At 36.9% G+C, this 25,561-nt stretch overlaps 1 protein-coding gene across 5 annotated transcripts in view; it reads left to right on the top strand.

Annotated features, from left to right (window-relative positions):
• The window catches only part of Gabra3 (gamma-aminobutyric acid type A receptor alpha3 subunit), a 201,085-nt gene extending 177,155 nt beyond the window's left edge, over positions 1-23,930 (top strand). For 4 of the 5 annotated variants that reach the window (XM_029473536.1, XM_029473538.1, XM_021152863.2 and 1 more), the window contains 3 exons: positions 4,976-5,128; positions 11,244-11,455; positions 21,787-23,930. In XM_029473536.1, the coding sequence (XP_029329396.1) occupies positions 4,976-5,128; positions 11,244-11,455; positions 21,787-22,125 (704 nt within the window). In that variant the 3' untranslated portion in view covers positions 22,126-23,930. The remainder of the gene's footprint in view (positions 1-4,975; positions 5,129-11,243; positions 11,456-21,786) is intronic. The other variant, XM_029473537.1, reaches the window with a different exon arrangement.
• Positions 23,931-25,561: the final 1,631 nt, after the last annotated feature.

Raw genomic sequence — 25,561 nt, 5'->3', positions numbered from 1 at the left:
GGAAGAGGCTTGTGGCCCTATGTAGGCCGGATTTCTGCCTCCCCAACCAAAGCAGTCTCAGGTCCCGAGTGATTCGACTCGCTCATAGCCTACTTAACCAATTATCTACCATTATGCCCTGTGTTTAATTCTATAAAAAATATTGTGTATACCCTCCTTTTCCAGACAGCATTTTGCTACAGTGTAATTATCTGTCTATGATCCAGACAGAACATTTTTGAAAATAATACATGTTGACAAACTGCTGCTCTGAAAATTTAACCAATTCTTTTTCCCAGTGCCTCTATATGTACACCCAAGTTTTCTTTTCTCCTTAGAAATACTGGAATTATGGATTCAATTATTTTTACGAAAGATATGTCAAAGTGTTAACTGTACTACTACCTTAGAACATGATCTTATTTGGGGATAGTGTAATATAAATGTAATCACTGAAGATAAGGTCATATTGCACTAATGTAATATAATTGTTTCTATGAAGAGTAAGCATGATCAGGTAGACTGTTTCATCTGCAAAGAAATGTCAAAGTTTGCCTGCAAACAAGTTGAAACTTGTAAGAGGAACGAGTCCCTTATGGGTTTTAAACAGAACCTGGCCCTATATAAGCCTTCATTGCAGACCTCTGAGAAGATACAATTGTCTTGTTTTAGTATATCCGATACCTGGTACTTTATTAGGGCGGCCTCAGCAAACTAATGCATCAGGAAACTCTCATTTTATTTTTCTTACCAATGATAAAATTAACACAAGCATGGTAGTGACATTAATGATGATTAATTTGTGGTCATGTAATATGTACTGGACATAGCACTATGGACATATCAACTCATTTTAGCCTTGAGCAGCACTGTGAGGCAAGCAATATTGTTGTTCCAGGTCTCTGCATAAAGAAATTATGGATCAGATAAATTCAATGCCTTAAACATGTATAGTTTAATTCCCTCCACATTTATAATGTGCTTCTACTGCACCTTTTCGTACTTTTAGAGATATAACATGGATTTGTTTGTGTGAAGTATATGAATACATAGTATACTTCACTCACCCTCTACCATTCCACTCCTCTACCAGATTCAATATAAGTCTTTGTTTCCTTGTCCTCTTTATTTCTAGAAGATTAAAGGTACATTTAGTTGTTTTGAATGGCATGAATACACCCTAAAGATGCTACATCCTAATCCCAGTACCTGTGAGCATATTAGGTTATGAAAAGAGTTGTTATGATGGTATTTAATAAAGACAAAATCCTAGATCATGAAAGGAGGATCAGCATAATTACAAAAAGTTTCTCATGAAGCACAAACCAGTCAGAGATATGTAAAGCAGGGTTACAAACAAAGAAATACTTGTGGCCTCCTCCTTAGAACCAGCAGACAGAATGCAGCTTTAGCCAGTGATGTATGTGGGTATTAAAATATTACATTTCCTCATAAAATTGGACAAATTTCTGACCTGAAGTGTGAGAGCATAAATTTGTTTTATAAATATATTTTTATTAAATGTTTTCTTTATTTACATTTAAAATGTTATCCCCTTTCATAGTTTCCCCTCTGAAAACCCTCTCTCCCCTCCCCGTCCCCCTTCTCCCCAACCCACCCACTCCCATTCCTGGCCTTGACATTCCCCTATACTGGGGCATAGAACCTTCTCCAGACCAAGGGCCTCTCCTCCCACTGATGACTGACTAGGCCATCCTCATCTACATATGCAGCTAGAGCCATGAGTCCCACCATGTGTTTTCTTTGGTTGATAGTTTAGTCCCAGGGAGCTTTGGGGGTATTGGTTAGTTCATACTGTTGTTCCTCCTATGGGGCTGCAAACCCCTTCAGCTCCTTGGGTACTTTCTCTAGCTCCTTCATTGGGGACCCTGAGCTCCGTCCAATGGATGGCTGTGAGCATCCACTTCTGTATTTGCCAGGCACTGGCATAGCCTCGCAAGAGATAGCTATATCAGGGTCCTTTCAGCAAAATCTTGCTGGCATATGCAATACTGTCTGGGTTTGGTGGCTGTACATGGGATGGATCCATGGGTGGGGCAGTCTCTGGATGGTCCTTCTTTCCATCTCAGCTCTGAACTTTGTTTCTGTAAATAGTTCCAAAAACAAATAATGCCCTGTGCTCATAATTAAGATTTTTAAATTTGGCTTTAGAAGTTGAAACAGAACAAAATAGAAACACACAGATGAAGTATTAAAAACTATCTTTTGTTGCGGTTGCATTTTTTCTGTATTGGGCACCATCTATTTCAATTTAGTTATTTATCTGTAGAAAGAGCCTACATAGGCTTTTAATTTTCATGTCTCTGTGTTTTCTTTATGCCTTTTTCATTCATTTTCTTATTTTTGGATCTGTATACATGTAGAGATAGCATAAACAATTGCAATAAAATGATACAGTAATAAAGTTTAAACTTATATAATAATATAAAAATTAAAGTATGAATCCTAATTATCCTCCTAGAAAATTAAACTAATATAATAATTTGTCAAATGGACATAGAGAGATGAAAAATACCAAACATGGATTTAAGACATGGAAAACTACCTTCTGTGTAGATGAAGTTAATTTGTGACTTACATAGTCATCCATCATAAAAACAAATACACAAAGAAAGGCAGCAATGGAAGCACAAAGGAAGGACTCATATAATCAACCTTAACATTAGTTTGGCAAACTATTGTACAGTTCTGGCTTGAATAATAGGTAACAATTATTTATAAAATATGCACCATATTTACTATTTAAAGCACAACAGTGATGGTACTCAATAAAGTAAAAAAAAAAAAGACCAAAAAAAAAAAAAAAAAAAAAAGTAGAGCTCACTAGTGAAAATCAGGTAAGAGGATAAGAGAAGATGGAAAAAAAATCCTCCAAAATCAGTTCTGATTTTGACAGAAAAAAATATGAAGAGATGATAGAAAATGCTGGCTATGTATTTGAAAATAACTTGCCAGTGAATTGATACAATGGATTAATTTTCTAAACATCTGTGAATTTGTTAAAGTAGCCTTTTGTTTTCCCCTTGTCTTTTTTCAGTGGACACAGATAATTTGAAAAAAAAGAAAACAAAAACAAAAACTTAAAGGCAGAAATAAGGGATGGCTCCTCAACCAGTACAACCATTTAGTTCTCAGTAAGGAGATGGTTTCCATTTGGGACAGAGAAAGCAAGGCTAATAATGAAGAAAGGAGAGAAAAGCTTGAAGAAGATATGTTCAGCTACTTCAAACAAATGGTTGATTTGATAAATTTTCATAAGTAAAAGTATATTTGTCTCCATTTTTAGATTCATAGAAATATGAAATATTATTTCATAATTTTGCTTTAGAACCCAAGAGTTAAAAAGGTGTTAGGAAATCTTAATTTGAATATAAGATTGAGGATCTCTAAGAACCATGAATATTAAATAGTATATAGTAATATTAATATAGCAATTATATATTAGATATTTCATATGAATTGGGAATATGCTTGATATTATGGGTTAAGAACTATGAAACTAAAATTGGTAAGGAAAAATTGTCAAGCTAATCAAAGTCAAACTCTTGGGAGAAATAAATCCTAAACTCCTTATAAGGAAAGAGTAAAGCAAAGGTAACAGAAGAGGAGAATAGAGGTCATGAAGGGAGAATAAGAGAAGGAAGGAAGAAGGAAGTCAGGTATAGAAACAATACAGGGACAGAGGAAGAATATGATGCAAAGAATGTTGAATATTTTAAATTTGGTCTTAGACACTTAGAGCTACTCGTTTTTGAGGTGGGATAATTTGCTGGAAAGTTCAGTTTGGAAGAGAATAGAAAATAGAGAAAGTAAAATGTCAAAATGCCTGTTTAAATACCCAAATAGTTATGCCAAATAGCTGGATGAATATCTAGATCTAGCTACAGTTGGGAACCCCGTGTTCCTGTTAACAAGCTATTACCACCTGGTTGGCTTAAACCAGACTAAATTTCTTATCTCTCAGATCTGGAGGTTAAGAATCTGAACACTGCTAGAATGATTATTCTCTAGAGATTGTGAAGAAGAATTGGTTCCTAGCCTGTTAGTAGCTTCTGCAGATGGCTAGCAATCTTTAGTGGTGCTTGAATTGAGGATACAACCCACTGTTCTCTGCCTCTGCTATTCATGGAAAATGCTGCTGAAAAATACAGAAGGCAAGGATTTACTGATTGATGTTAGAAGAGTAAAATATTAATCTGGATGTTGTTTGTCATATCTCAACAATCTATATTTTCATATGTATGAGAGTGTCTGCTTGTCTGTATGTACAGCACATATATGTAGGTGCTCACAGAAGCGAGAAGAGAGTATAAGCTCTCTTGGAGCTGAAATCTGAGGTGTTGCCTGATGTGGGTGCTAAAAATTAAACCAGAGTCCTCCACAGGAACCTGTGCATGCTCATTGTATTTGATCCTTCTCTTTGGACCCTATTTGATCTTTTTGTTATAAAAATGCCTGCAGAATAACAAAGCATAGTGTTAGCAAGAATAAACTGTAGACTAACCTATGTGGGCTTAATTTGGGGCACTACAAATTATTAGCTGGGTACCTGTGCAAGGTGTTCACACTCTTGTTGTTTTAGGCTTTTTTCACCTGTAAGATGAGGTCCATTGGAGTCCCTACTTCACAGGTCCATTATGAATATTAAATATTTTAATGTTACATGAGTATGTATCATACAGTAAGTGCTTTCTTTATAAAATGTCATTATTTCTCATTACTTAAATGAAGACATGATTTAAATAAACTCATCAGACTTGCTCTCAGCAAGTTGTTATGGTACATTATTACTGTATCTTTCACATCCAAAATACTATTTCATAATTTTGCTTTAGAACTCAAGAGTTAAGAAGGTGTTAGGAAATCTTAACTTGAATATAAGATTGAGGATCCCTGAGAATCACAGAACTGTGGCTCAAGTTGCTTTAACAGTGTTTGTATAACTCCATACTGCCTAATTTTATTCTCTGTCCAGGAGAATATGTCGTCATGACAACCCACTTTCATCTGAAGAGAAAAATTGGCTACTTTGTCATCCAGACCTACTTGCCATGTATCATGACTGTCATTCTGTCACAAGTGTCTTTCTGGCTTAATAGAGAATCTGTCCCTGCCCGCACAGTCTTTGGTAAGTGTTGCTTCCTGGAGAATGGGGAACTCTGACCCTTGCAAAGGCACAGTAGAGGGGAGAAAGGTGGCAGAAATGTCATCATCAGTTTCTGGGATTTCAAGCAACTGAATTTCTTTCTTTTTTGTTTCTTTTCTTTTCTTTTTTCAAGCAACTGAATTTCTAACAAAGAAAGGATCAAGGATAAAAATGTTGAAGTAGTACAATTACTCAAATGTTCTTTATCTCATTTTGTTCTGGGAACCAGGAAAAACAATAGAGTCTTCAGTGAAAAATATACAAACTTAGTGCAGAGAATATAAAAAGTCAAAGGTGGAAAACAAGCCTCAAATCAGAGAAGTAGACTAGGTCTTATAAGGTACCATTTTTGTATAAAGATTTATTATATGTATATGAGCGTTTTGCCTGTATGTGTGTGTATGTATGTATGTGCACTGTGTGCATGCTTGATGCCTGTGAAGTCAAAAGAGGGTAAAAGAATCTACCTGGAACTAGAACTATCGATGGCTGTGAGCTATCATGGAATTGATGGGAGTGAAATACAGGTTTTCTGTAAAAGGAACAAGTGTTTTTAACTGCTGAGCCATTTCTCCAATGCCCAGAAATGATTTTGTGTGTATATAAATGGCCTGTTGCATCTGCTCCGGCCTTTTGAGTGTGTAAATTCACTGATATTCAGTAAAGGCTATATATACTTTAAATGGTTTCTCTAACACTATGTAGAATCAGAGAAATTGACTTTAGTATGAAGTTACTTATATCTAGGAAGAAGTTTGCAAATCATTAGCCCATTTTCCTCTGAGAATTAAAGCATACAAAATATTTTCTACCTATTTTTCCCACAGCAAGATTTTTGAAGCACAAAGATTAATTTTTTTAGGCCATTGAACCACTGCAGATTCACAGACTGTGAAGCATACACTCATATATACTAGATACACATACAGAAGGCATTTCTACCAATACCTTGAAGCTATCCAATGTTGTTTCATTAATAGTAAATGATGTTTCAGAGAGAGGTAGCACATTGGGTCAGGTCCATAAGGAGATGGCAGCAAAGAAAGAGAAAGTTAAAAAAGACTAAGAAAGGTACAACATTATAGAACTCAAGAGGAAAGTATTTAGTGGCAGGAAATAATCATGTGGAATGAAGGCCCACTATACATTTCTGTAAAACCCAGGTGGAAGCTGTCTGTTTATTACTGTGATATACTCAGATGTTACTGAAGTAGAGGAATAACAAAGTTTATGGGTATGAGTGAAAGTGGTTGTTATTAGAAGAAAAAGCATGATCAGAATATTTTGTACAAAAATTATTTTCAATAAAATGTGGCCAGTTTATTTGGGTTACTGGTCTTGGTAAACAAGTATCTTAGTTTTAAAATATAAAAGAGGGTGCTGATAAGGATTATAACTTAAGCTGTGAAATGCTGAATAATATCATCCAAAAATTCATCTCCAAGTCTCTTGGATGTGGAAATGTGACTGTATGTGATGACAGTGAATCTCCAGATGTGACACAGTTGAAGATTTCAAGCTGGAGAGATTATTCTGCATTGTCAGGTATTTAACTACAGAAGAATAAGTGTTGTGATAAAGGAAGCAGGCCAGATTGAAAGATGATCTGTTGTTGTCTTGTAGAAAGAGGAAAAGTCTCACTAACCAAGAAATGCAATTAATGAAGTTTTGAAAGACGCAATAGATTATTATACCAGATCCTTCAGAGGGAGTAGGGCCTTGGTCAAGACTGACTTTAACTCTGTAAAAGTAATTTCTGGCTAATTGTGCCTAGATCCATATATACACGTTTGTGGTGCTTTTAAGCCATTAGAGTTGTGATAACTTGTTACATCTATCATATGAAATTAAGAGAAAAACCATTCCCACAAATTCAATACCACTGAAGAGCTGTGACTTCAGTGTAAGAGAACATTAAGAAACTACACAAAAGATATAGAGATAATGTGAAAACATTTTTATTTTGGCAAGGGGTATGTGTGAAATTCATGTTTCCTTGAGAATTCAGAACGTATGTACAATAACTACATTAATGTGAAAACTGCCAAGTTGAAAAGTTAATTTTAAAAGAACAAAGAGCTAAGAATAGCCAAAATAAAAACAGAGTGGAGAGACATGCCCCACAGGATGTCAAGATGATTAAAATGCAGCAGTCATCCAAGCAGCCTTGTATTGGCATAAAAAAAAGAAGACTAAGTAAAAGGAAATAAAACACTAGAGTGTGATTGGAAGCAATCCCTTGTAAACAGAAACTTAATTTACCACAAAGACATTATTGGAGAGAATTACTTGAAATTATTCATGGACTTAAATTAAAAATTCCATATGTCTCAGAATAAAACATAAAAATGATATACTATGTATCTTTTGGAATAGGAACTTTAATGTTTTAAGAATTTTGGATAACCCTCCTAATCTTTTACATATATAACTAATTGAATTGAATAATGTTAATAAAGTGCATTAAATAAAAAACACTTCCATAAGCATGTATATATGTTTCATTCACAAAAATGCATCAATGGCTGGTCATATATAGATACAATTGTATACATTTTCCCAATGAGATCAAATGTGCAAGATATTTTCATCTTATTGTATATGAGTTATACCACAGTTTAAAATACAAACATGTAGGACTATAGATGTTGGAGTAATCAGATAGAAACTTTCAAACATTTATGATGAATATTTATAAATAAATGAATACAAATAGAGAACATTCAGGAGAGAAGGCATATTGGTTATCATAGAATTTAAAAATACAAACTAACATCCATTTCTTTAAACATTGTTATATTACTCCTAAATTGAAAGATAGGTCAAACTGTTGCAGATGCCAACAAGAGCTTGCTGACAGGAGCCTGATATAGCTGTCTCCTGAGAGGCTCTGCCAGTGCCTGGCTAATACAGAAGTGGACACTCTCAGTCATCCATTGGATGGAGCACAAGGTCCCCAGTGAAGGAACTAGAGAAAGGACCCAAGGAGGTGAAGGGGATTGCAGTCCCATAGGATGGACAACAATATGAACTAACCAGTACCCCCAGAGCTCCAGAGCTCTTGTGGCTCTAGCTGCATATATAGCAGAGGATGGTGTAGTCAGTCATCAATGGGAGCAGAGGCCCATGGTCCTGTGAAAGTTCTATGCCCCAGTATAGGGGAATTCCTGGGCCAGGAAGCAGGAGTGGGTGGGTTGGGGAGCAAGGGTATGGGGGAGAGGATAGGGGATTTTTGGAGGGGAAACTAGGAAAGGGCATAACATTTGAAATGTAAATAAAGAAAATATCTAATAAAATAAATAGATCAAAAAATAGAAAGATAGGTCAAAAGAAAATGAGTAAAACGACAAAAATATGAAATGTACAGAGAGACTTGTCATGAGATTCACTGAGTAGGTACAGCACAGAAGAATGAGAGAAGGAAAAGAGTGGTTTCAAAAACTTGAAAGAGATAATAGCCTAAAACTGGCACTATCTCAAGAAGGATATAACGTTACATTTCCAAGAAAAGCTGGTGAAAGAATGTAAACTTGAGATTGTTATCATTATACTTTCCCAGGAAGAAATGCTGATGGTTCTTCATGCAATGAAAGGAAAAGTATCTTAGAAGGAAGGCTGACATTGTTAGTGAAAATAATAAAGAAATGAGTTTTGGTGACTGTGTATTGAATATACAAATAATAGCAGTGACTTATAAGGAAAATACTATAGTCTACTGTAACCTATGTAAGTTGGTGTGGAAAAATATACAATACTCTATATACTTTCATTATCAAGGAAAATATCAATTAGCACTAAAATTTCATAAATGAGTGATGCATGTTGACTAAAATGTATATCTTCTGAGAATGTTAAATGTGCAACTACTTTAAAAAGCCTTACAATGTCATAGAAGCATAAATGTATTCATATAATATGATCCTCCACCTCCATTGCTATGTATTATGAAGAGAAGAAAAACATATCTATATAAATATTTAATGCAATTTGTTTAGACACTTTTATAATAAGAGTTGGATATTGAAAACAATTGAGATGCCCATTAATAAGTGAATAGATAAACTAATTAGTTTACCCTAAACCTATGAGATCACTCTGAAATCAATAAAATTACTCTCAAAATAGATGAAATAAGAACAAACCTAAGCTATTGTACTGAATTATTGTACCCAGACACAAATGAACACATACTATATGATAATGACATAAAACTGGGGGTGGGGGCAGAGACCAAGTAGAGATCTTAGGTACATAAAAGAGTCTATGAGAAAGAGTTTTAAAAGACTGAGGAGTCATGTTAATTCCCCTCATTATGCATGCAGTTTGGTAGAATAGACATATCTTAACAAGTAAGTGTACTAGAAATACTCATAGGAAATGAGGAGGTCAGCCAGTTCTACCTTAGTCATTGAAGAAGGGCTTTCTAGAAGTCTTAAGAGAGAATCACCATGCAGCTGGTTCTCCTTTTAAAAGCTCCAGGAAGTGTATGGAATGATTGATTGAGAGCACTTCCAAATCTGACCAGCTAAGAGCTCTCCATAAGGTGACAGGTCTAATTAAGCACCAAAAGCTAAGTAAAACTTTCCATGGAGATAAGGCCCAGAAGCATTTATGGTGCAGGAGAGTTGCTATAAATGTGCTCATGGGGATGTGCATTTGTTCATAGCCAGGAATGAGATAGCTTATTTCTCCCATAAATCTCTACTTCCTTTTTAAATCTAATTTTATTTGAGAACTTCATACATGAGTCACGGGTATGCATGGCTCATACACTCCTTGGTATATTAGGATTGGTGAGGTCTCTTTGTTCATAAGTACTAACATTGTAGCTGACCCTCACATTGGTAAAAATGTGTTTTTGCAACTCAGCTTTGATGCTATGTTTGTTTTAAAGTATACCTTTAGGGTCTTTGTTGAAAATTCTTCTCCAGTCTAGATTTTCATGTATATAGAAAATGTGCAAGTAAGGAATTCAAAGGGCCAAGACAAAAGAAGAGGCACCAGGGGTGGTCGGTTGCTCACATGCCTTACTCTCCCAGGAGAGTTAATAGACTCGGTGAGTCTTCTGGTTGCCTTACTCTGTAATGTCTCTTCACCCTGTGCCCTACTTGACCCATGAACATATTACCCATCCTCCCCAGCTTTCTAACAATCAGAATATACTGTTATCATTTCTCCTTCAAATTTGATTGACTTTGAGAATATGAAAGTCCCAGGGTATCTAACACTCACAGATTGGGATAAAGAAGGCTCAGAGAGATTAAAGGAATTCTAAGACAAAAAACAAGTAAGTGGCAGCCAAAGAAACTCCGGTTATATAAAAAAAATACAGATTTTTAAATAGTTTTGAATACCCAGAAAGCTCGGAAACTCAAAATTTGAAGCAGTGACTGAAACACATTCCATATTAGTTTGTTGCATTATTATAACATCACAAAGAGGAGATATGGAAACCAGATTGAATTCAGACCTATGCTCTGAATCATGGCCTCAGATTGTCGAAAGAAAATGACCAGGACTGGTAGAAAGATGACCAAAAGGAAGACATGAGGAAATCACTGGTCTACATCACTCTGGAGATGAAAAGACTCTTCTTGGGTCTCTTCAGGCCTATCCTGGAGAAAAGGGAATATTTCACTTCCCGTTGGGTCACAGAAAGAACGTTGAGATCCATTAGTAGGGTAACCATTGGAGGAAACAGATTCAGGTCAAAAATCTTTCTAAGAAGCTCTATTACAATAAAATGGGTTACTTATTCTTCAGCAGAAGTGCTTAGTCTGAGACTAGCAGATAGCTAGCTATACAGTAGACTGAAGAATCTTACTCTAATGGCAGATGGAATGAAATATTTGCTAGATTGATCTATTCAGCCTTGATATTCTATAAAATTTACTTAAAAACAGGCCATTACTTGAAGCAAAGGAAAAGCAAACGTTTATTACTGAAATGTACAGCAGGCTGCTCCATAGACAACACAACTTGAGGTCCTTACTGAGTGCGATGAAGAACTTCCCTTCAGAGGGAAGTTGGTGACCTTCACCAAGTACACTGCCACTGTCTTCCAGTTGCAACTGGCTCTTGACTTTTCTCTCCTCAGGTGTCACCACTGTTCTCACCATGACCACCTTGAGTATCAGTGCCAGAAACTCTTTACCTAAAGTGGCATACGCGACGGCCATGGACTGGTTCATAGCCGTCTGTTATGCCTTTGTATTTTCTGCACTGATTGAATTTGCTACTGTCAACTACTTCACCAAGCGGAGTTGGGCTTGGGAAGGCAAGAAGGTACCAGAGGCCCTGGAGATGAAGGTGAGTGGAAGCAAAGGAAGGGCTGGGAAGCACTTCCTGAGAGATCTGTATTGGGACCAGAAGTGAATAGCCTGTAGCCCGCAGGAACTCAGCAGAGCTATGTTCTATTCACTGGGGTCATCAATACAATTCTCAACTGGAGTGCTTCTTGGTAATCTGGACTTAACTAGGAACAATTAAAAGACAGCAAATAACATGTAGTGCTTATGTCTTCTGGTGTTGGATTAAATATAAATGTGATGATGCTACTGTACTCTGGAGAAGCTCATCGGTACTTAGAAAGCCACCCAGAATCTTGGAGTCTTATTTACATCCACAGCACAGTCTCTAAGACCACTTCTACCCCTCATTCTCCAGAATATCCACATTCTAGTAAAACTGAAGTACTCATCATTCCTTCCAAGTATTTGTGTATTTTGCATTCTCTACCTATAGTGCACTCCCCCACCCCTGCCTGCATCCTGGTAAAGACCTACTTATTTTTTCAAACCCAACTAAAACATTCCTTTCTCTGTAGAGCCTGTCAGGATTCATAAAGACTGATCTGTGTATGGGTACTCTGATATTAAAATAATTTAGTTCTATTAAAGTTACTAATTTGCCTCCTTAGTGGGTTATACACATCTTGAATATTGTAGCTTATCTGAATAAGAATGAAAGCTGAAGAGATGTTGGCTAAATAGGTAGATAAAGAACAGAGTCAAGATAAAAACACTGGACCAATAGGAATTAATCATGAATGAGATCAAGTATATCTTTACTCAATGGTTTGAAGGAGTTGAGGTATCTAGACTTAAATGTATGTCTTAGTTGGTGTATTAATGCTGTAAAGAGACACCATGACTACAGCAATACCTATAAAAGGAAAACATTTAATTGGAGCTGACTTACAGTTCAGGGGTTCAGTCCACAATTTTCATGGTGGGAAGAACAGCATCATGCAGGCAGACATGGTGCTGGAGAAGTACCTAAGTGTTCTACATCTACATCTGTATGCAGCAGGAAGTGAACTGGCTTGAACTTCTGAGACCTCAAATCTTACCCCTAGTAAAACTCTTTCTCCAATAAAGCCATACCTACTTCAACAAGGCCACACCTCCTGCTAGTGGTACTCCCTATGGACCAAGTCTTCAAACACAACCTATGGAAACCATTCCTATTCAAACCACTATAATGTACATTATAGCATTCTAAAAAGTACTAGAAATACAGTCCAATAATTATTCTTCAGAAAATAATAGATAAGATAAATGGTACTGAAGCCACTCAAGCTGGGTTAAAACGTATATTTCATAGAATAAAATGTTGAGTTAGCAATCTTTGAAATAGAATGCAATTGCTTACCTAAACAGATACTTAACTTTGGTGTAAATGAAGAAAAATTGTCTCTAATTTTCTTGACCTACTCTCCTATAGGGTTTTTGTTTATTTTATTATTGTACTTTCTCTAGTTGTTACTTTTTTATCCTTGCCATTCATTAACCCTTCTACATCTTCACTTGTCAGTTATGATCCAAGAATAATGACCTCATCTACAAAACATAAGGAAATTCATATACCCAACCTACTTCTCACACTTTCTTCTCTATTCATTGCTCAACTTTGTACAAGGAATAGTGAGGGCTTGTCAAGTTTTATAATATTTACTTCATTTTTGCAGCTATAATTCCTGCCAATATTTAGTTACATTTTTACATTTAAATGTGTTATTTTCTCAGAAGTCAATATATCTATTTTCCACTAATTTCTTAGTTATCTTAAGTTTGTTGTCTAGAAGATTTTTAAGGACTTATTGGAACCATATTTCCCACTTTCTTGCATGTGCAAGATATCTATCACATGTCTTTGTAGTGAATTATACTTCTGGTTAAGTTTGTAGTTCATATTCTCTGTCTAAGATGTTGTAGGAATCACTTGCTATTATCAGCATTACACTGGATGGTGTTATACAGCAATAGAGCATACTTGGAAATTTCTCGTATCCTTAAACATTTGGTTTATGGCATATATACATACACACATATATGTGTGTGTGTGTGTGTGTGTGTGTGTGTGTGTGTATGTTTCATTTGTGAAGGCCACTACATGGCCTTATAATGGATTTTATTTGTTCTCTGAGAGTTTCATGCAATGTGTTTTGATAACATTTATCCTCCTTCCTTAGTTTTCAAATCTACACGCCCTTACCCATCCATCCAACATTTTGTGTTTGTGTGTTTGTGTGTATGTGTGTGTTTAAACCTTTCAAGATCAATTTGTATTGTCCAATAATCTTAGATGTGTGATCTTCTGCAAAATAGGAAAGGAAGGGACATTTCCAAATTTCCTTTATGAAGCTACTATTACCCTGATACTAAAACCCAAATAAAGGTCCAACCCCCCAAAAGAAAATTATATACCAAAATTATAGACCAATGCCTCAGATGTAGGTATTGATGCAAATAATCTCAATAAAATCCTTATACACCTAATTAAAATAATTTTAAAAAGTTTATTTTCCATGTTCAGGTAATTTTTATCCCAGAAATGAAGGGATGGTTCAACATATGTAAATCAGTAAATATAATCATAACTAAACTATTGAAATGGCATGATTATATCATTTGATTCAGAAAAAGCTTTTGACACAAATCCAACATCCTCCATGTTAAAAGTCTTTAAGAGACTAGGGATATAGGAGACATATCTCAATACAGTATAGACCATATACAGGAAGCCTCCACCCAACATCATCATAATGGGAAAAAAACCATTAAATAATTTTCACAAAAACAAAACAAGGATGTCAAATTTCCTTAATCCTGTTCAACACAATACTTGAAGTCTTAGCTAGATCAATGAGACAAGTAAAGTGGATCAAAGGAAAAATAGGAAATGAAAATAGGCAAGTCAAAGTATCTTTATTTGTAGATAATATAGTTTTATATATAAAAGTCCCTGAAGGACTCCATCACAAAACTCCTACCTCTAATTAAAAAAAAATCAGCAAAATAGCTGGATACAAAATTAACAGACATTTTATTTTAAAAGTTGTAAAATTTTGGTTTTCATATATAAAGAAAGCTTTATTGATATCATAGACTTGTTCTTTTCTCTTCCTAGATGTACCAATTATATATACCAGAGATTTTTGTTGTTTTCTATATATACCATTTCTTCTATAATAATTAACTACATTATTTTTCATTTAATTTCACTGCCATTTTCCTCAAGTCTATCTTCTATGTCTCTGGTCATTTTCAAAAATTCCTATTCACCTTCTTTTTTGTTGTATCTTCTTCAATCACATATACAACATACTTTTTTGAGACAGTCTCTTGCTTAATAATAAGTTCACTAATTTGGTTAGATTTACTAGCTAGTGGGTCCCAATAATCTCTTTTCTCTACCTCCTCCATATTTGGATCACAGACACTTGATTCTATTCCTGAATTTTCACATGAATTCTGGAGACAAAATTCAGGTCCTCATGTTTTCATAGAAGCTCGTTCACTCACTGAATTCTCTCTCTCTCTAGCCCAATTACCTTATATTTATTTCATGATTTTTCACATCTTGCTTTCATGCTTTCCATTTTTCTCTTGTGTGTTCTTCATCAATCTTTACTGCTCATCTCCGTCCCTCTTGCAGCACATTTTGCATCAGTTATTACTTTAAGTTATAATAGAGCAATTCTTTACTACCTATTATGTGTGGAAAAAATCTTTTAGGAAGTGACTCAGAGGATGATTAGGAGAGGGGTGAGCACTTGAGAGTGATTTGTAGTCTTTGTAATTTGAGCATCATTTTCTGTCTGTCTAAACTCCTTTGTAATGATTTTGCTTCTAAGTAACAAGCTTTCCTTGCTCAGTTGAAAGCACTCTCTATATTTGTGTTTCTGTGTGTGTGCCCCCCCCCACACACCTTCAACTACCCAATTGGGGCTATATCCTTTATTTTTTGGATGTTATTACTACCAGTATTGTATTTAAAGATAAGGATCATTTGTTTCTCCTCATGTCCAATGCTAGTCACTTGTTGAAATTCTTTTTTGGGCCAGAACCTGAAAGCTACAGACATTTTAATTGTTATCATCAAAAGATTTTGGGCTTGGGATTAAGTGAAACAGCTCCCCCCACCAAATCCAAAGAGTAAAGATGACCCAGGTCTAATAAACAAAAAGTTCTAGAATATATTGTTAATTAGATATTTTCAAAGAAGTTAGATCAATATCTGATATAGTTTATGCTTATTAAGGACAATTTATAACAAACTTATGGCTAATAAACTGATAGACCTGGAAATGCCAGAGTTTATCAAGATGCTTAATTAACTTTTAAAATTCTTTTATCTTATATGTATAATTAGTTAAGTACACTAATGCATGGAGTGCTCCCCAGAGGCCAAAGGAGAGAGAGAATCAAATACCCTGTGACTAGAATTGTGAGCTACCATCTGGGTGCTAAGAATTGATCCTAGATCCTCTGCAAGAAGAGCACATTCTCTTGAGCCATCACTTCATACCCATCGATTAACTTTCTGTCTGTTAGGCTCTGTGAGGAATAGAAAACACTTAAAGTAATACAATTAGGCTGATATAATTTTTGACCAATTGAAGTCAATCAGAATTCATCAATGGACAGACATTGAGCTGGCCTGAACATCGGCTCTTGAGGGATGATTCATGGGTTTTAACTCCAATCTCTCAACATGCTGTCCTCTGAGACTCAAATTAAGAAATACAAGGTAGAAGATTCAAATACATAATGGTTGTTAGGGGGAATGATTAATTTTTGAATTAAGAATCAGAAAAACTTATGAAGTTTGAAAGGACAGATTAAAATTAAGAGACAACAAAAAAGAGACTAAGAACAAATATCAATTCAATTCTAAGAGTTAGTTCTAGCACATGAAGTCATAACAAAAATTAGTTCTGATTTAAGAATACTTTCATATGTACACATGTGCCACCCTCTTTTTCTGGGATGGAATATTTCTGTGTTGCCCTGGTTGACATTCACCTAGTGAAACTTTTACCTAAATCTTCAAAGTAGGTAGAATTTCTGACATGTATCGTTACACTCAGTTTTGCAATCACCCTTTAAACTTTTCATTCACTCTCTTCAATCCATAGTTGTATCTTCTATTAACCTAGAACAAGTCATTTCTCTTCCAAATACAAGATGCTTTTATTTAAAGAGCTTGTTTGCTCTTATTTGGGTCTTAGATCCCCTCCTTAAAGATACTTTTTCTTTTTTTATTAGATATTTTCTTTATTTACATTTCAAATGTTATCCCCTTTCCTAGTTTCCCCTCCACCCCCCCCCTATCTTTTCCCCCCTCCTCCTGCTCATCAGCACACCCACTCCTGCTTCTTGGCCCTGGCATTCCCCTATACTGGGGCATAGAACCTTCATAGGACCAAGGACCACTCCTCCCACTGATGAACCACTAGGTCATTTTCTGTTACATATGCAGCTAGAGCCATGAGTCCCACCATGTGTATTCTTTGGTTGGTGCTTTAGTCCCAGGGAGCTCTGGGGATACTGGTTAATTCATATTATTGTTCCTCCTATGGGGCTGCAAACCCCTTCAGTTCCCTGGGTACTTTCTCTAGATCCTCCATTGGGGGCCCTGTGCTCAGTCCAATGGTAGGCTACAAGGATTCACTTCTATGTTTGTCAGGCACTGGCAAAGCCTCTCAGGAGACAGCTATATCAGGCTCCTGTCAGCAAGCTCTTGTTGGCATCCACAATAGTATCTGGGTTTGGTGGTTGTCTATGGGATGGATCCCCAGGTGGGGCAATCCCTAGATGGTCATTCCTTCAGTCTCTGCTTCACACTTTATCTCTGTAACTCCTTATATGGTATGTTGCTCCCCCTTCTAAGAAGGACTGAAGTATCCACACTTTGGTCTTCCTTCTTCTTAAATTTCATGTGATCTGTGAATTGTATCTTGGGTATTCCGAGCTTCTGGGCTGATATCCATTTATCAATGAGTGCATACCATGTGTGTTATTTTGTAATTGTGTTATCTCACTCAGGATGATATCCTCCTGATCCATCCATTTGTTTAAGAATTTCGTAAATTCGTTGTTTTTAATAGCTGCATAGTACTCCAACTGAAGAATGCCGAATGGATGAGAAGCATCTAAAAAATTGTTCAGCATCCTTAGTCATCAGGGAAATGCAAATCTAAACAACTCTGAGATTCTACCTCACACCAGTCAGAATGGCTAAGATCAAAAACTCAGGTGGCAGCAGTTGCTGGTGAGGATGTGGAGAAAGAGAAACACTCCTCCATTGTTGGTGGGATTGCAAGCTGGTACAACCACTCTGGAAATCAGTTTGGCAGTTCCTCAGAAAATTTGACATAGTACTACCTGAGAACCCAACTATACCACAGAATTTTTTAAAATTGATCCTGCCTTCCTCTATCATTCTTTACCTCATTTAAGACAGAGTCTCTCACTGAACCTAGTGTCACTAATTCAACTAAAGTGTCTATGCATCAAGCCACAGGAACTCTCCTGTCTTCCCAGCACTAGGATTTTAGTTTTCTTCATGTGCTGCCATACCTAGTTTTTACATGTCTATTAATGGTGTTAACTTAGGTCTCCCTGAACTATTTCTTCATCCTCAAATTGTCTTTTGCGTTTGTTTTGTTTTTTGTAATTAATCTTTATCTTTGAATGCTCTCTCTGAGTTTTCTGAGGGCAAGGTCTTTGATTAATTATATATTTTCATATACAAACATATTATGTAAAGTATCATAAACAGTATAGTATGGATAGTTCCAGTTAGATGGGCAGAATTAAACAATATGCTTCATTATATTAATTAATGAATATATTAATTAATTATATTAATTAATTAAATAAATACAGTTGTGTAACTCAGTTCCCAATTCCAGGTTAGAGCTCAGCACTTCAGGGAATAACACTGTAAGAGGACAAAAAGTTGAACTGTCAGTCACATCACATCCACAGTGAAGAGCAGAGAGAAATGAATGCCTACTGCTCAGTTAATTGTCTGTACTATTTTAGGGCCGAAGTCTAGAGAATAATACCAACCACTTTTCTAGTGGGCGTTCCCGTATCAATTAACACAAGACCCTATGTCACAGAGATTGCCCATGGAGTAACCTGATCTAGAAAGCCTCTTAACTGAGACTGTCTCCCTAAGCGATTCCAAATTTTGCCAAGTTGACAATTAAAACTACTATCACATATAGAGATATATGTATAAAATTTAAATTGTGGTAAAACAATTCTGTTTTTATTTTTATTACTTAAATATTGTTTTTGACAATTTCTTCTGTGTGTGCAATTCATTTGGTTGCTGTCACCTTCACTCTCTCTTATCTCCTTCCCAACAGTGTAGTTTTTAAACAATGAAAAGTATAATCCAATAATGTTTTAAGCACACTCACAATTAATCTCCAGAATAATTTTTAATCTCAAAAAACTTAACATTCTCCACTCATGAAAGGACAACTTCTCTGCATCCTGCCCTGACAAGGCAGGTAGAAATGTAATAATGATTAGAATATGTCACATTGGAAGCGGTAAGAGAAACTAAAAGGTAAGTTTACTTTACCATTTAAATAATTTGTGATTAAATCCACTGTTGCATCTTTTTACCTATAGAATATAAAGTGGCCGAGGAAACAAAGAATGTGTTCATAGCCACAAGTGATTGTTTAAGACCTAGTCATAAGCAGCTTATAACATGACTAAATGTAAATGCTTTTAGTAAAGTTAGGGTAATGTTTTCTTCCCCTTCTGTTTTTCCTGCTTTGGTTGTTGTTTTTTGTCTACCCATGGAAAAAAGAAATTACCAAGCAAGCTAATAAGCAGGCAAAGAAGTAAAGCACTATTTTATTTAATAGCAAAAGCATTTAGCAGCGGGACTCTATTCATACAATGACTTTGCTAATTATAAATGAGCCTCATGTAGTATTTAAAGCATTTATAAGGTTCTTAGAAGGCTTTCAGCTCTGTGCCCCTTCTGCTTGTAACACTGTAACTACAATCATCCAACAGGAAGAAAAGTATTGCTTTTGAAATGTCTTATTAGTCAGACTTTTTATTCACTTACATGAACACCCCCTTATCTTGCACAGTCTCCCTCCCCTTTCCCAACCCTCTCTGCCCCTGACTGAGAACACTGATGCTAAAACATTGGCAGACAGAGTGTGGCATACAAGCCCTTTCAAGAACTGGTCTTTTCTATCTGTGCCTTCAATTCCTGCAACTATTTTTGCCCATGCTAACTGTGATTCAGTCTTAGCAAGCTCCTTGCCAGCCTTCAACAGTGTTCTGGGCTTCAGCCTGGCCTTTGCTGCAGTATCATCTGATGATTCCATTTAATATACAGACAGGAAACCTCACAGCTTTTCTTGAGCTGCCTTTCCCACACCTGCAGGCACATTGACAGCACTTTACTCTAAACAGTTAGGACTCAAGTTCCATATTATGACAGTCATGTGTTCACAGGCTCTCTTCAACAATACACTGTTGTGAGCAGGAAGGAGAAAGAGACTGCAGTACAACTTCTAGCCTTTCCTGACTTTTTGACCTTGTTATTCAGTAAATGTAAAAAGGTGATTAGTTTATTTAGATCAGGAAAATAAATGGTACTGTGGTCTAATGGCAGAAAGAGAAAAGTGATAAGAATTCTGAAGAAAGAAAGTAATAAAAGAGAGATGCAACAAAACTGGCAACAAAAGGAACAGGAAACTTAGGAAAGAAATCAGGAAAGATCTGTTAGAGTAAAGAAGTTAACTCTATGTTCTCAAAAATGGCAAAAAACGAGACAGGGGTGTCTGAAGAAGAGCTGGAGGGAAGACATGGTAAGAGTTTCTAGGTTCTGAAGTAGGCCACTGCCTTGGGTTGCAGTTAGGAGCTAGCTTGCTCCTTTGGCCACCTTGTCACACAGCATCTCTATTGCAGCATTAATTATTATTAAGCATTATTAATAATAATTATTATTATTAAGCATTAATCATTGTCTCCTTTGTTTTGCAAGATGGCAGCCCCAGTGCAGCACCACATAAACATGAGTGTGTGTGTGTGAGCATGACAGAGAGACAGAGACACAGACACAGACAGAGAGACACAGAGAGAGACACAAAGACAGAGAGAGAGACAGAGAACACTTCTTACTATGTTCTGGAGATAGTTTATGCTGAAAAAAAACCTCCTTCTCTGGGAAGGAGGCTGTGGTTCTTGTCAGCAGCCAAACAAGAGTGGGAAACCTTTGTACGTACCCTGCTTTGATAAGCACCTTTATAGTGCATGAGAACAGCATGCTGTTGTGATGATGCATGTAAATACTCCATATTATTTATTATTATCTTTAAGATAGAATGACTTTGCAGATTCACCAAGCTCTCTTCTTCACAGGAGGTGTGCCCCTTGACGGTCGCAGCCTTTTGGAGTTTTTTTCCTCGGGTATCCAAGAGTATCTTGTGCTATAGAAAGCAGCACAGACTATGTATGGACAGAAGTCAGGAAATCAGATTGGTAGTATGAGTTCTGCCATTTAATCTGAGGCTGACTTACATATCAAGTGGGAATGTCACCTACTCATAGGGTTACTATGAAGGATGAAATCATACAGTCTATAAGACCTCACATTTCCTGTCAGTTCCCACTGCCACTCTGCCCTGATCTCATCAGTCTGCCAGCTATTTTCATCTTCAGTTTACAAATGAAGAAACAGAAGCTCACAAAGGAAATGTGGTTTACTCAAATGCATATAACTAGAAAGCAAATCTTGTAGTTTTCTTTCTGCTGCTGTGATAAAACACTCACCAAAAGCAATGTAAGAGAGGAAAGGGTTGATTTGGCTTACACTTTCATGTTCTAGTCTATTACCCAGGGAAGCTGGGGCAGGAACTCAAGCAGGAACTTGAAGTAGAAACTATGGAAGACTATTGCTTGCTGGCTGATCTGAAGGCCCATGTTTAGAGAGCTTTCTCATGATAGTCTAGGACCCTCTGCTTAAAAAGTAGTGATGTCCATAATAATGTAGACCCATCTACATCAGTGAACAGTCAAGACAAGTCCCCACAGACAGACCCAAAAGCCAACCTTGATATGGACAATCCCTAAATTGAGACTCACTGTGTCAAGGTGACAGTTGGGGCTGACTAGGATAGTCAAAATTGTGCATGCAGGTTTTCTGTTTTTAAAATATATTCCCTACATATAAACCTGACTACTTAGTAGGTTCTTTAACACCCCCATGGTTCTTCTTCCCTGCAGTCTCTGAGTGTATTTGTGCTGTGAATTCATTATCTTTTGTTTGTTTTGTTCTCCCCACTTCCCCTCTTTTTCTGCCTCTAGAAGAAAACACCAGCAGCTCCAACAAAGAAAACAAGCACCACCTTCAACATAGTGGGCACCACCTATCCTATCAATCTGGCCAAGGATACTGAGTTCTCCACCATCTCCAAGTCTGCTGCTGCTCCTACTGCTTCTTCAACTCCAACAGCGATTGCTTCACCCAAGGCTACTTATGTGCAAGACAGTCCTGCTGAGACGAAGACCTACAACAGTGTCAGCAAGGTTGACAAAATTTCCCGCATCATCTTCCCTGTGCTCTTTGCCATATTTAATCTTGTCTATTGGGCTACATATGTGAACCGGGAATCAGCTATCAAGGGCATGATCCGCAAACAGTAGATAATAGTGGCAGCACAGCAACCAGAGCACTGTATACCCCAGGAAGCATCCAAACTCGAAACCCCAGGGCTCCCCTCATATGTTTCAGGATTCTTTTTAACCCTGTTCCAAACTGAGTGTAATCACTTTCTCAATTCGTATTTATGAGCCTCAATGATAATGTAAAACAGAAAAATGACTTGTCCTTCGAACATTGCTTGGATTGAGCCAAACACTGCCATTTGTCCAGTTTCTCATCTTAGTATGCCAGTCTCCCCCAGCTGATGGCACTGCATGTGTTTAATTTCACTCTGCCCACTGGAGAAAGGACAGGAGACTCTACTTCTAGTGGAAACCTTGGCGGTGTGAGGTCTAGGGTGTTGAGATCCAGGAGCACTAGTGACTGGGGCTTCATTGGATGGTTCTGACTCACTACAGAGTCAGGCTGGGCTATCTCATATAATCTTACTTACCTGATACCCATTAGTGCTTACTAGGCATATGGCCTACCTGGTAGAATGGGAAGAAGCCTATGGAAACTTTTGAAGTAACCAATAGTTTCTTGCCTTGGAGGTCAGTGGGGGACAATTGATGCTTACCTCTGTCAAACATATGTATATGAGAGACAGAGAGACAGACAGAGAGAGAGAGAAAACTAGTTGGGTCATTCCAACGTTAGAGTAGTGGGCTCTATTGTAGTTTTAGTCAGCCCCTCAGGAAAGTAGTGCCTGAATAAATGTCTCCTTCAAGAAAGTCCCATTGCTTCAATAATACTGAGCCCCTTGTAGCCAGTTGAGTATTGCTTATTTTGGATTCATGGATGCCTACAAAATCTTCCAGGAAAAAAATGAACAGACATTTTTGAGTTAAATTAAAATGGTACATGTACAAACAAAATGATCTAGATCGAATGACTAGAATTGTTCAAAGATGGTGAATATAAGAAACTCACCTTCCTGCCAAAGCAATTAGTTAAATTGTAGATGGAATATGATGGTGGTGGCTAAAGGCTAAAATCTGCCTCAGAAGAAAGGGCCACAAACAGATTGTATATATGCTGTCCTCTTTCAGGCCCAGTCACTTTGTTCCCCATTATGTCAAGGACTCCTTACCTGATTTGGATGCCAGTTGTAATGAGGTGTGAATTGTAGAATCATAGAAATACTTGTACTTATTTTTTGAGTCAGTTAAATCATTAATTTTATTACCAATTTTATAATGTATTAAAGACCATTTGATCTCATGTGTTCTTAAAAGTGAACAAAAAGAACAGAGGCAAATTTTATAAGGTAGTCTCAGAAGTTTGAATAATTTGCCTGCACCTCTTACAAATGTCTTTAATAAAGAAATATTCCACACTCATTTCCAATGTGAAGGAATAGCTGAGAAGCTAGGGCCATTTTGACCTTAGAACCAGCACAGCCATGGAAGGCCCTCTGGGTTATGGAGACAATTTGGACACTACAGAGGTCTTTTATTACCCAAGAAGATCACTTCTAGTAGTAATGGCTCAAAGGAGTGAGATTGTTTAGTACAACAGCCTCAGCCACTTTGGATCTGAATAGCTCAACTAGTCCAGCATATCCTTAAGGTCAAAGGTAAAAGCCACAAGTAGCACCACAAGCAGATTCTTCCTGCCCACCCACTGAACAAAGCTCCTAAGGGGTGTATCATTAGCTGCTGGTTGTCTTTTCATCCATCTTTCCATTATTCCCTGCTTCCTTGCCATTGTTGGGATAATGCATGCCAGTCCCATTATTCTTAAGACTGTGTCTGTAGGTAAACTTATGACTAGAAGAGTGTGTAGTCTTGTGGATGTGTGGGGATGGGGGGTGGGATGGGGGGCTGTCTTAAGGAATTTAGAATGGAAGCCTGATCTTTGCCTCTCTGTAGAAATTGTGTTTTAAAATGCTTTGGTGCAATGTTTAGCGGCTGTTCATTAAACTCTTTATGAATTGAACTTGTGCTGGGATACTTTCATTGGTTGCTATTAGTCTTACAGACAGTCACTTTAACATCTACTCTGGTACCATCAACTTTCCACTTCTTAACACCAATAGAGTATACTGGGAGAGGGTATCTCCAGGGAACAAGATTGGTTACAGTGATCCAAAATGGATCCTATGTGAAAATACAGCTTTGAATGACTCAAGGTCATCCTTAACCAACAGGAAAGAGGAGGAAACATCTATGATGCTCCTCTGCTAAGTTCACCAAGTCCTAAGAAGTAGAGAACAGTATTTTCATTGCTGTTCTAGACACTTTTCCCTTGCTAGTGAGTACTGTTTCCATTCAGCAATAGTTTAAGTCAAGTGATTGAGAACATGTGAGTGGCTAAACAAGATGTTAGGCAATGCAAACCACCTTTCTTTTTCATAGTGTTAGGAGACATCTTAAAAGTAAAACTAATCTTAAGAGATACACTTGAGAAATTTATCTGGCCTCTAGGAATAGGAAAAGTTGGAAGAGTGCAGCCTGTCACACACACACACACACACACACACACACACACACACACACGCACACACACAAGTTATTCTCCAAAATGAAAGAAGGACTTGGGCACTGTTACTCATTCTAGCTCTATGATCATGTAATAGATGCTACTGTTAACACAAATTCCTTGATCTAGGTCCATGCAATTCAATGTCACCTCATAGTGATACAGCAAAATGCCAAAAGCAGCCATGCTTATAAAATTCCTCCACACAATATTTAATTCTTGTTTCCTCAACAACATTCTGAAGTCACTTTACCTCTGAAAACTAATTGATTAGTTTTAGGGGGAAATCACCAGCTGTTGCCACCAACACTTCTGGTTGCTGAGACCAGTAAATCTAGGCTTGAATATTTTATGTTACAAACCATGTGTGTGTGTGTGTGTGTGTGTGTGTGTGTGTGTGTGTGTGTGTGTNGTGTGTGTGTGTGTGTGTGTGTGTGTGTGTGTGTGTGTGTGTGTGTGTTTGTCTGTGTGTGTGTGTGTCTGTGTAGAAGGGGGATGAGAAAAAGGAACAGAAAAGGGGGAAAGAGATTAAAAGATAGAAGGAAATAAGAGGAAAAGGAAAAAACAGTGGGAGGAGGTCCCCAGGGCAAAAAAGTACCCCTTTGCATATGGTAGATGCCCGTTAAATGTTTACTGAATGAGAAGATGCTAATTTACATGAGAACCATGTGGAGGAGGTTCTTAATGGTTGTGTTGGAGAAAGTTGATGCTCTATCTATGATCAGTAGATATCAGTGGAAACAAACAAATATAATGTGCACCCTTTTGAAGCAACCCTGAGAACATTCCAGTACTAATAAACATGCATGGTTTTAAACCACTTTAAATAGCTTTTTTCCTAATTAAATCGTTGTTTGTTCCTGTGTGCATTTAAACATAGAGGTCTCATTAATAATCCATTAGCTCCTCTCCCTAAAGACCTATAGGCAGGTAGGAAGTCTTGACTGAGTAGCA

This window comes from Mus caroli, chromosome X (genome assembly GCF_900094665.2).
Source record: "Mus caroli chromosome X, CAROLI_EIJ_v1.1, whole genome shotgun sequence".
NCBI lineage: Eukaryota > Metazoa > Chordata > Mammalia > Rodentia > Muridae > Mus > Mus caroli.
The sequence above is the reverse complement of the archived record's forward strand: the minus strand, read 5'-3'. Positions and strand labels throughout refer to the sequence as shown.